The sequence below is a fragment of the Diceros bicornis genome, chromosome 8 (assembly GCF_020826845.1).
Source record: "Diceros bicornis minor isolate mBicDic1 chromosome 8, mDicBic1.mat.cur, whole genome shotgun sequence".
NCBI classification, from domain to species: domain Eukaryota; kingdom Metazoa; phylum Chordata; class Mammalia; order Perissodactyla; family Rhinocerotidae; genus Diceros; species Diceros bicornis.
Genome location: NC_080747.1, coordinates 70,253,174 through 70,265,593, shown reverse-complemented (window position 1 = coordinate 70,265,593; position 12,420 = coordinate 70,253,174). Strand labels below are relative to the sequence as shown.

The 12,420-nt window shown below is 37.3% G+C and overlaps 1 protein-coding gene across 2 annotated transcripts in view; it reads left to right on the top strand.

The window, feature by feature from the left end:
- MAPK10 (mitogen-activated protein kinase 10) overlaps positions 1-10,917 on the top strand; it is a 310,127-nt gene extending 299,210 nt beyond the window's left edge. For both annotated transcript variants that reach the window (XM_058547445.1, XM_058547444.1), the window contains one exon: positions 10,031-10,917. In XM_058547445.1, the coding sequence (XP_058403428.1) occupies positions 10,031-10,173 (143 nt within the window). In that variant the 3' untranslated portion in view covers positions 10,174-10,917. The remainder of the gene's footprint in view (positions 1-10,030) is intronic.
- Positions 10,918-12,420: the final 1,503 nt, after the last annotated feature.

Sequence of the window (12,420 nt, the reverse complement as noted above, 5' to 3'; positions counted from 1 at the left end):
CCATAATTTTATGCAAGAAGAAACTGAGAACATGTAGAAGTTTCTTTTAACTCATTAATGAGGGAAATGGCAGAATGACAAAGGTAGCTCAATGAAGATATGAGAAATTAGAATTTATGTAGTCTGTGGAAAAAAGGATACTAAAATAAGATCATTAAATTAAATCAAAACTTGTAAATGTTCTATAGGGCAACCAAACCGATCTTTATGCTTATCTTTTCTACCAGGCAGAAAAAAACATAATTGTACTTTAACAGTTTCTGCAAGTTTACAGTGTTGTAAAATATCTGGACCCTAGTCAACTGAGAATGTTAAGTCAAACGAAGTTATGCTCCATAAAACAGTCAGATGACCCTTTGGTGGGCTTGCTACAAAATGCTCAAGCATGATATTAAAAAGTGATATAGGGGGCCGGCCCGGTGGCGCAAGCGGTTAAGTGCGCGCGCTCCGCTGCGGCGGCCCGGAGTTCGCTGGTTCGGATCCCGGGCGCGCACCGAGGCACTGCTTGTCAAGCCATGCTGTGGCGGCGTCCCATATAAAGTGGAGGAAGATAGGCACCGATGTTAGCCCAGGGCCATCTTCCTCAGCAAAAAAAGAGGAGGATTGGCGGATGTTAGCTCAGGGCTGATCTCCTCACAAAAAAAAAAAAAAAAGTGATATAGTCATTTTTTTTTGCCCTAACACCAGGTTGGATAATTTTCTTGAATAGCGTCTAGGGTTATTGGCATATACAATTTCTGCATGCTGTAAATAGGTGGACAAAAGCCTTGACCAAGTAAATCTTTTCAAGTTTGCAAGAAAATCATTTAAGGTGAATAAAGCCAAAGGCTAGTTTACATGGAGTTTGCTATTTCTGGAGAGGCTGGAAAATAAATGAATTCCACTAAATTGTTTAATGATGAATATAACCTAGTCTTAGAGAAATTAGAATATTGGGCCAGGATGTATGAGATTGCTGCCAATTCAGATTCAATTTTTTCAAAATCAAACACATCCACTATATTTAGATTCACCCCGCCCCCACCCCCAGCAGTAAATTTTTCTCTCAACTTTCCCCTTTCCATTAATGGCAGCTCTATTTTCTCAACCTCCCAGCCTGAAACTCCTGATTGATCTTTTACTCCATACTTATGTTATCACTGACAGTCATTTTCTACATCCTAAAAATTTTACTTGCTAGATGTCTTGCATCTAATTGTTACCATCCCTTTCCGTTAACATCACTGTGATGGAAGTTTGCCTGCAGTAATCTTCCTGACTTCAGTCTCTACCTAAACTGATCTTTCAAAACTGTAGGTTTGATCAAGAATTCCACTGATCGGTGCTCTCCAATGGCTTTGCATCACTTACAGTTTAAACCTAGTGACCTGTTTCTGACATTTATGGCCTTCTGTAATATACCCCAGGTTTTCCTACCTTTCACACTATACCATTTCTAGGGTCCTATATTACCACTGTCTTACTTGACTGGATCCCCAACTTTTGGAATGCTGCCTCTTCTAAAGTGTTCTCTTGTCAAATACTACCTTGTCCAAAATATTTTTCATATCTGTCCCAAAAGACTTTTCATATCTTCCCAAAGAATAGGATCTTTCCTTCCTATGGGTCCCACTAGTCCCTGTATTTTAAATATTGTCTTATTACCCCTTATTGATTGTAAATTCATTAAGAAGGAAGAATATATGTATTCATCTTTGTGTACTAGGCAGTGCCTAAGTGCTGTGCCTTGCACATAATTCTATCTTGATAAATATTTATTAATTTGAAAGTTGCTGCTCAGGTTCTCCCTCAGTGTGTTTCTTGGTGCTTTCTAAAGGCAGAATTCAAGACAGGATCATAGCTTTAATACAGTATACAGTTCAGTACGTTCTTATGCCAGTAAATATTTATTAACCTTTTTAATCTCCATGAAGATAAATGAGCCAAGTATCGCGTATATGAATTGTTGCTATTGGCATTTGCTCATGCTTCAGATAAAAGTTTGCTGTTTTCTGGTGGTTGTTTGATTTATTCATTTTGGGAAATGTATATTCCTGAATTTTTTTTTGCAGGCCTGTTTAGTTTAGCGTATCCATGATTAATTCTAAAATATGTCAGTTAGTTTCTACCTACATGTGAGAAGGCCAAACTGTTTTTTAATCATTCCAACTACCTGTAACAATCATAAATTATCTCCCTTATACACATGCCCTAAACTTTAGTTGATTGGCTTAACCAATTTATGGATAAAATGATTATGGAGTCAAACATTCGTGATTATAAAAGGAAAATATTCATGGCTTAATTTTGAGAAATCACCTGTATACTTTATATTATATAGCATATTTATGTATGATATGGTTGTCTGCGTCGTGTGGAGGCAGAGGTCAGCCATGTGCTGGAGCCGACCCTACCAGCTTGCGAGAGCCAGTTGTGTACCTCTCTCCCAAACACGAGTTTATTGACCTCAGGTTGGTAGCTTGAAATCCACCATGCAGGATTTAAGACATAGAAATTGACTGACTCTACAAATCAGGGCATTTTTTTTCCTCTGGAGAACCACTTGTTAAATTTTTATTGGCACACCACTGTGTGTGTGTGTGTATGTGTCTGTGCATGTGCACGCACGTGTGCAATGTATATATTTGCAGTAAACTATGCTGGAAAGAAAAAGTAATTACTAAGAAAACTTTTGAAAAGTCTGCTTTTTTGCATTCTTCCTTATATTCACCTTTTCTCATTAATGTTTGCATGTCCTATTTTATTTTGTAAATAGCCAGGATGCAGTAATATTACAACATAGACTCCCTTAATATTCAGTCATGGCAACTCTGGGAACTCGGCAGCTGGGGGATAAGTTAATGCGGTTTCTCAGTGACAAAGTGGTTCTAATACCCAAACCCATGTTTTAGTGATGCTTTTAAAATGTAAATAGAAAGTTAAATGTGCATTTGCAGAATAATAGATAGGTTTGAATTTTATTGATGGAATTGTTGTATATCAATAGAAATAAATCTAAACTTCAGATACATTTCTAAATAAATAATTGTACTCCCCTCTGCTATCTGATTTCACTTGCCTAGTGATTTATTTTCAACAATAGCATGGCTGCTTGCTTCCTGAATTGATTTGTAAAGACTGCTGAGGGAATAGCAGTCCATGAATAGAAATTAATTTTCTTCTAAAAGCATTTTTTATAGAATGTTAGAGCTAGAGCAAATATGGGAAGTTATCTAATCCAAAAACTCTCGGTCTGTTCACCACCCCTGTTCCACGTGAGAAGTAAACCTCCCATAAGTAACAATGACTTACCAAGATAAAGATGCTCAGCATCAGGATGGGTGCAGATTTTTCAGAATCTCTAAACGGAAGAGAAAGCTCCCTAAGGTGATTTTAATATACAACCCCTCCCCCACCATATTCCACATACCACTGGAGTGTATCCTTCCCAATCAGAGTCACTGACCTAGTCCAATAATTTTTCTTTACTATTTAAAAACTGCAGCCCCAAACAAGATGAGGTTCAAGATCATGCAGAAAGAGAAGGGATATAGTCTCACTGATTTTTTTTTTTCATTCTAGTATTTCTTCTAATTCTTTGTCTATTTTTGTGCGTGTGAATGGTCAGGAAAATAATTTCCTTTAAAAAGTAGAACAACATTTTCCCCTGAAATAATGAGTCCTTTTTGGCGAGGTAACGTCTAGCTGAGAAAGTTTTATTAGCACGTTACTTCTTTCCATGAAACCTAATTTTTTTTTCAGGTAAAGTTGAAAGTAGCTAGTACTCTTCATTGGCAACCCTATTAGTGTCTTCAGTTACTTTTAATGCCATTTTTACTGACAAAAATTTGTAATGCTTTACTGATTGCAAAACTTTTTTTTAAATGCATATTCTATTAGTTTCTCTGAAAACAATATAGAAGGAAGGAATATTTATCACATTGCTAGGATGTCCTGGGCAAGTGGACATTATAATCAAATTCAATTCAGTTTAGTTCTGTTTAAGAGATTTTCACAAACTGTTTGGCAGTAAATTAGCAACTTGAAACCAGGGTCCGTGTCTTGACCCTTCTATTTGTGTTTGGTTTTACGGTTTGCAAAGTTTATTTATTGCCTGCATGAAAACAGACTTGGAGGGTCGTCCAGTAAAGCCAGAAGGAGCTACAGTCAAGAAGGCATTTTTATAGTGCAATAGAAGAAGCCGTACAGAAGCAAAGATTTTTCCTGTAACAGTGGGGGACTGGTTAATGTTTAACGATCATCTCTTTTGTAAAAAAAGGACTAATTATAACATTTATCAATTCCTATGGGGTAAATACTCTCATTGTGACCACTTTCAAGCTACCGATATGACATCAGTGAAGGCAGAGTTGGAAAAAGATGCTAATAATTGGCTCTTAGAAGTCACTCAGCTGCAGCTCCAGCATGCCACTAGATTGCACACATGATTCTCCAACCACAGTGCTATATGGAGAGGAGCCCTTCCCGTACAACAAGCAGAGGTAGTGGGAATTTTACAGAGGAAGCATTGGAAAAGAGGATCTCTCTTAATGAATTTGTGCTATAAAAAAAATCAGGAACAATAGTCTATGGAACCCTAGAAATACAGCTGATAAAGATTCTGAACTTTGAATAATTGAATACTAAGTGTAATTTGCATTCAACATTGATAAACTAAAGGGCAGGACCATTCCAACATAGCAGATAGATATTACAGAGAGCCAGCTGATGAACAAAAGGAGAAGAGAGACAGCTACAACACAGTGATTTCCCTTAGCCAAAAGCAGTTGAGCAGTTTCACCAGTTTCGTAGCAGGGAGAAATTTGCTTTCCCTCGCAGACCCTATGTAGAAGAGTACATGCAAAGATACTCAGTGTTTTGTTAAACTGAGTACTTATTCTGTGCTCACCAGTGGAGATTGAGGAAGATAGGAGAAATGAATAAGTATAATGAAAGAAGTACAAGGAAGCAAGGGAAACATTAACATGAGTTAATCATGTAGCAAAACTATATATAATAGCAGCCTGACTTATATGGCATAACACTTATGTCCAAAAGTGTGTTGAAATTATGCTAATCATTAAAATAGGTGCAGTCGGAGTGCTGAGTATTTCATAAGCATAACCTGCGATGTGAGCCCCTGTTTTTGAAGAGCTTACTAAAAGATACTCTGGCTTTTGCTGCCTTCATTTTGTACTATTTATAGATGTAAATTTATGTTTTTCTGGGGAAATTTCCTCAATGTTCTTTGTATAATTTCTCTGGCTGCCATTGTTGTGAGTTTGTGTTTATTTGTAAATATCAAATTGTCTTCTTATAAGGGAGCCTTATCTCAGCTAAGTCTTATCTCACACTTGTTTGAATCAGTACCATCTTTAATTGTGACAATCAGAACATGTCCACATAATCGACTGTAGCCAGGAAAGGGGAAAAAGCCTCTCTCAAGAGAAGATCAGGGCTATTATGTAGAAATACTTTAAAATACTTTTTGGTTTGTATTATGCCAAAACTTTATTTTGAAACTTTTAAACTGGTTATTTTGTCATAATTTAATTAAAGCATGCTAGCAAAAATCTTCCTGGTTACACTGGCATTTTAGTTAATTAAAATACTCGTGAGATGTTTATGTCATCATTTGATCTATTTCCAATCCACTGATACTGAGACTTCCTATTCATTAAATCAGTTGTATTCTATATGCTAGCAATGAACACAAAACAATTCCAATTACAATAGCATCAAAAAGAATACAGTACTTAGTAATAAATTTAACAAAAGAAGTGCAAACTTTTTATTCTGAAAACTACAAAACATTGTTGAAAGAAATTAAAGACCTAAGTAAATGTTCACTGATTAGAAGATTTAATTGTTAGGATGGCAATACTCTCCAAATTGGTCAACACATTAAACAGAATACCTATCAAAATCACTTTTTTTTGCAGAAATTGACAGGCTGCTCTTAAAATTTACATGGAAACACAAAGGATGCAGAATAGCCAAAATAATCTTGAAAAAGGATGCCATTGGAGGACTCACACTTCCTGATTTCAAAACTTACCACAAAACTGCAATATTCACGACAGTGTGGTATTTGCATGAAGATACACATATAGATCAATGAAATAGAATTGAAAGTCCAGAAATAAACCCTTACATTTATATTCAATTGAATTTTAACAAGGATTTCCCAACAATTCCGTGGGCAAAGAATAGCCTTTTCAGTAAAAGGTTCTGGAACAGCTAGATATTCACATGCAAAAGAATGAAAGTGGACCCCTACCTCATATCACATATAAAAAATTAACTCAAAATGGATCATAGACTTAAGTATAAGAGCTAAAACGATAAAACTCTTGCAAGAAAACAGAAGTTCCTCTTCATGATCTTGGGTTAGGAAATGATTTCTTAGATATGACACTAAAAGCCCAAGTAACAAAAGGGAAAAAAATAGATAAATCCAACTTTATTAAAATTAAAAACATTTGTGCTTAAAAAGATATCATCAAGAAAGTAAAAAGACAATCCATAGAATAGGAGAAAAACATTTGCAAATCTTGTATGATAAGGGACTTGTATCCAGAATATATAAAGAACTCTTACAACTCGATAATAAAAAGAAAATAGAATTTAAAAATGGCCAAAGAATCTTTGAAATCAAAGGAATAGATATTTCTCCAAAGAATATGTATAAGTGGCTAACAAGCAAATGAAAAGATACTCAACATCATTAGCCACTAGGCAACTGCACATTAAACCACAATGAGATATCATTTCATATACATTAGGATGTCTATCATCAAAAAGACAGATAATAATGGGGCCGGCCCTGTGGTGTAGTGGTTGGGTTTGTACGCTCCACTTTGGTGGCCCAAGGTTCGCAGGTTCCGATCTCAGGCATGGACCTACTTGCTGCTCATCAGGCCATGCTGTGGAGGTGTCCCACATACAAAATAGAGGAAAATGTGCATGGATGTTAGCTCAGGGACAATCTTCCTCAAGCAAAAAGAGGAAGATTGGCAACAGATGTTAGCTCAGGGCCAATCTTCCTCACCAAAAAAAAAAAAAGGAAAACAAAAATACAGATAATAAGAAGTGTTGGAGAGGATAAGGGGAAATTGCAGCACTCATACACTGCTGGTAGGAATGTAAACTGGTGCAGCCACTTTGCAAAGCAGTTTGGCAGTTCCTCAAATGTTAAACATAAAGTTACTCTAAGACCCAGCAATTTCATTCTTAGGTATTTTCCCAAGAGAAATAAAAACTTGTACATGAATGTTCATAACAACATTATTCATAATAAGCAAAAAGTAGAAACAACCTAAATGTCATCAAATGCCCATCAGCTAATAAATAAAGTGATGCATCCATACAGTGGAATATTATTCAGTCATAAAGAAGAATGAGGTATTGATACATACTAGGACATGAATGAACCTTGAAAACATTATACCATGTAAAAGAAGCCAGTCAGAAAGGATCACATATTGTATAATTCCATTAATATAATATGTCCAAAATAGGCAATTTTCTTGAGACAGAAAGTAGGTTTGTCATTGCCTAGGGCTGGGGGGTAAGTAAGAAATAGAGTACAGAGTTTCCTTTTGGGGTGATAAAAACACTACAAAATTGATTGTGGTGATGGTTACATAACTTTGTGAATATCCTAAAAATCAGTGAATTGTACAAATTAAAATTGTGAATTGTATCTGAATAAAGTTGTTACAAAAAGGTATGTGGGCAATATTTCATATTTTAAGTCAAAACTAAATCTAAACTGTAGTACCATGTCTTGAAAGTCATCCATAGTACAGGGATATATCATCCAGGAGATGAATGGATAGTAGGAACAAAGCAATCTCACTGTTGGCCTACCATCAATCCAGGCTTCATTAGAGTCCTGTGTCTGGTTTTGATCTCTACCCTTTGATAAGGATGTGGAAAAATTGAAGAAGATTCTAAGTCCATCATAGTGACACTAAATTATTAGAGACAAAAGCTTATGAAAGAACATGAGGATATTGGTATAATTTAATCCAGAATCATGGGGAAAAGCAGAGCTGGGCATTGGGCCATGTAAGGGAATCAAAGATTGTCTGCTAGTATGTGAAATCTGCTAGTATGTGTCACAAGAGGAAATGAACTAGCTCTGTAGCATATCTGTATGTGATATAATTAAGTAAAGTTGGAATAAATTGAAGCCAGATTACGTTACACATGATCTGACAATGAGAGTAATTATTTGCACGAAGAAGTTAACAAGAGAGCTTTAAAAATCTAGAAATATTTAAGATTAGGAGGTATTGATACCTTTAAGAGTCTAAAGAACATGAAAAATGCATACGCTATTTTGTATATGAAAATATCAGCATAAAAAAGACTATATTAAATGATTACAGTTAGAGAAACTTTCTAGCAAAAAGATTAGAAAGAAATATATCAAAAGTTTGACAGTTCTTATCATTACTTTGAGGATCAGTGCATATTGTTGTCTTTTTTTGTATTTTGTCACATTTCCCATAATTTACATAAATATAATCAACAAATAAAAATTTGAAATACATATAGCCTACATATAATCTGTCTTAGTTTAGATGTATGAATCCTCTCCAGATACTGTCACATTTTAATCACATTTTTTCCACAGGCAAGAAAAGTCTACACCAGGAGCAAAGAGATTGTGTTATCGTCTTCGCTTCATTAGGTTTTTTCCTGATATATTAGATCTATGTGATAATGCTACTGTAACTTATTTGGGATTTATTATTTTCACTAAATATATCTTGCACACTATATTTGCTCAAATAAGATACAATTTTAGTGAAAATTCATCTCTTATTTTATTAAATGATTATACTACAGATATTTTTTTTTTTTTTTTTTTTTTTTTTTTTTGTGAGGAGATCAGCCCTGAGCTAACATCCGCCAATCCTCCTCTTTTTTTGCTGAGGAAGACGGCCCTGGGCTAACATCTGTGCCTATCTTCCTCCACTTTATATGGGACGCCGCCAAAGCATGGCTTACCAAGCAGTGCGTCGGTGCGCGCCCGGGATCCGAACCAGCGAACCCCGGGCCGCCGCAGCGGAGCGCGCGCACTTAACCGCTTGCGCCACCGGGCCGGCCCTACAGATATTTTTAATAGCAAACTATTTCACAAAGCGTGCATTTCACCAACACATATTGCTTAAGTATAAAGAATATATAAAAAGTAAATTGACTGTTTCCAGGGTGCTATGGTTTAATTATATTTTACAATGCGTCTGGTTCAGCTTTCCATTACAGTTCTCAAAGCTATTATAACTCAGCAAGTATTTACTGAGTGATTACCATGAGCAAGTTTCTTCTCAGAGTTTCAACAGCTTTATATTCTCATATAGCAGATAACTAAAAGAATTTTTCCAAATTAATCTAAGTTAGTAATTCAGAGTTCTTATTTGTAGAGTCCCAGGTAAGCTAGCCTGCTGGAAAGTAAACACACAATCAAAAGGCGTGCTCTGGCCTCTCCCTTTATTTTTTTTGGTCTATGGTCACTTTCATCGAAAGTCCTACTTGACTTTTCTATATGAATTTTAAGTTTGATGTCATATTAATGACTACGTATTATTTCCTTGATATACTTTCCTTTCTCTAGAGCTGTAGTCTCCAAGGAACTCAGATTTCTGGGCTTCGTCTCAGCCCATATTTCTGGGATAGGGCCCTTACATGTGTTTGTTTTAAAAGCTCCCTGCATTAAAAACATCCAGCTTCAGATATTTGCGTTGAAGGGTTTTGCTCATCTGCCTTCTCCATAGAACAGTGGTCTTCAAATCTTCCCTACACAGTCTCTAGGGAGCTTTTAAAAACTGCAAATACCTTGGCTCCACCCGAGGCCAATTATATTACAATATTGGAGGTTTGGGGATGACTGGGGTTTTTTGTTTTCTTTTAAGAGTATTACAGGTGATTTCTAAATACCACGCCCCCTGTGGTATTTGCCCATGCCTGCATCCTGATTGACATGAAGCGGAGTCTAGTTCCAGATTCAGTCATGTTGGTCTTCATTTTCTCAGCACAGGTGCAGCAGTGAACAGCAGTGAGAGTCTCCCTCCGTCCTCATCCGTCAATGACATCTCCTCCATGTCCACCGACCAGACCCTGGCATCCGACACTGACAGCAGCCTGGAAGCCTCGGCAGGACCCCTGGGTTGTTGCAGGTGACTAGCCGCCTGCCTGCGAAACCCAGCGTTCTTCAGGAGATGATGTGATGGAATACACACACACGCAGACACTCACGTACACACACAAACGCAGACACGCAATGACAAGAAAAACAGCAAGGGAGAGAATCCAAGCCTAAAGAAACAAATCTTTCAGCCTGCTTCTTCTCCAGAGTTCTGTATTGCAGCTCAGCCAAATGTATATTTAACCTCTAGTTGCTCTTGCTTTGGTCTTCTTCCAATGATGCTTACTACAGAAAGCAAATCAGACACAATTAGAGAAGCCTTTTCCATAAAGTGTAATTTTAATGGCTGCAAAACCAGCAACCTGTAACTGCCCTTTCAAATGGCATGACAAGGTGTGCAGTGGCCCCATCCAGCATGTGTGTGTCTCTATCTTGCATCTACCGGCTCTTTTTGGCCTAGTCAGATGGATGTAGATACAGATCCGCATGTGTCTGTATTCATAGAGCACTACTTACTTAGAGATGCAACTGTCAGTGTCCTCAGGGCTCTACCAAGACATCATGCACTGGGGTACCACATGGTCCATTTCATGTGATCAATTACTCTGACATAAACCCATCTGTAATATATTGCCCATATATAAGCTGTTTAGTTTGTTAATTGATTAAGCTGTATGTCTTATAAGAAAACATGTAAAGGGGAAAATATGGGGGGAGTGAGCTCTCTCGGACCCTTGAAGATGTAGCTTCCAAATTTGAACTGATTAAATGGCGCCTGTATACCAATTTGTAGAAAGAACATATGTGATGCTTATGTACAGTGTGGGGGTGGGAGGGTGTAACAGTTTCCAGGTACTAAGTGGTTTGGCCTTTAGAAGGAAGGTGAGAATAAAAGCTGAGGGTCTTTTCTCTGACAGTGATCAAGTAAGAGAGACTAGAGAGTAGTGTTGCAGTGTGGAGGAAGACCTGAGGAGATGATTGCCCAGATACTAGGAGATACTGACATCCATGTTTTAGTGAGTAGACCTCATTTGTCATTTACAAATTATGTGTCACAACTGGACAGAGAGTGGCAGGTGGTGAGGCAGGGTTCTTGTTTACATATCTGATGGTAAGCATCCCTCCCTGGAACAGAGTGGACTTGCCTCTGCATGATGTCCTTAATAGAAAATGAGCCTACCCAGACTATTTTCAGATAGTGGCTTGTGTTTTCCATGAGTGTGCTACTTCCCAGGTTTATACCCTGCCAAGGTTTTATGAGAAGAAATATTACTTTCTTCTTCTGGAATAAAAAAAATTAATTACTTTAAAAAATAAACAAACTCAAAGCACAGGGTGGTCCTCAGGTTAGCAATTGAAACATTTCCACAGACATTATTATTCCTCAGGGGTTTCCCTGGCTCCTTACCATGGCTGATGTTTCATGTTTATTTATTTATTTTCATGACTTTGAACAATCCAAGAAGGGCTAATAATCTGAGTTTTGTACCACGATCGATGTGACAGCAATAACTCTGCCCGTAAGTTACTGCTGCTAAAGAGCTTTAGCGATATGAGTTTGTCTTAAAAGCCATGAAGCATTTATGTCAATGTTCAGCAAAATCACCTGAATTTAGCTTAAATTAAATGGAAGTGCTTTCCCGAGCACTTAAGGAGGCACTGTGAAACATCTTGGTTATATACAAGGCAATACCAGGGTGACTTCTCAGCAATAATAGGGACCAGGTTGAGGCTTTCCTTCTTATTCACTTTGGTGAAGTATCCATCACAGCTATTTGCACTCTGACCATTTTGGTGCTCACCAATGTGGGGCTATTTCACCTGAAGAAGAAGCGAAAGGCATGATATGGATGGTGATGAGTGCGATATGACTGGCAAATGGAATCCCTTCAAAAATAGAGCAAACAAGAATGCCAGTGCTCTGACAACTGCCTTAAATACAACAATAGAGAAGCTTTCTCTCTTTTCAAGCAATAGAGTCAAGCCCCACCAACACCATGCCAGCAGTGCTGCCTTTTTGGGGACTGCTTCACACAGTAGGATTCATGACAAGAGGTCATTTGTTTAAAATGGGGAGAAAAAACAGTAGACCGTGTAGCTTGTCCCCTGGAATAAAAGTGGCCCAGTTCCCTATCTTGCTGCCATTCTTTTCGGTTAATATTGCAGACAACCTGATTGTAAAAATGCCTCTGCATTCACATGAGCTCTCTCACTTTTCTTTCTGTCACACTCCCTGCCTGCCTCCCTTTTTAAAGAAAACTTCTCTGTACCCCTTATTCTTT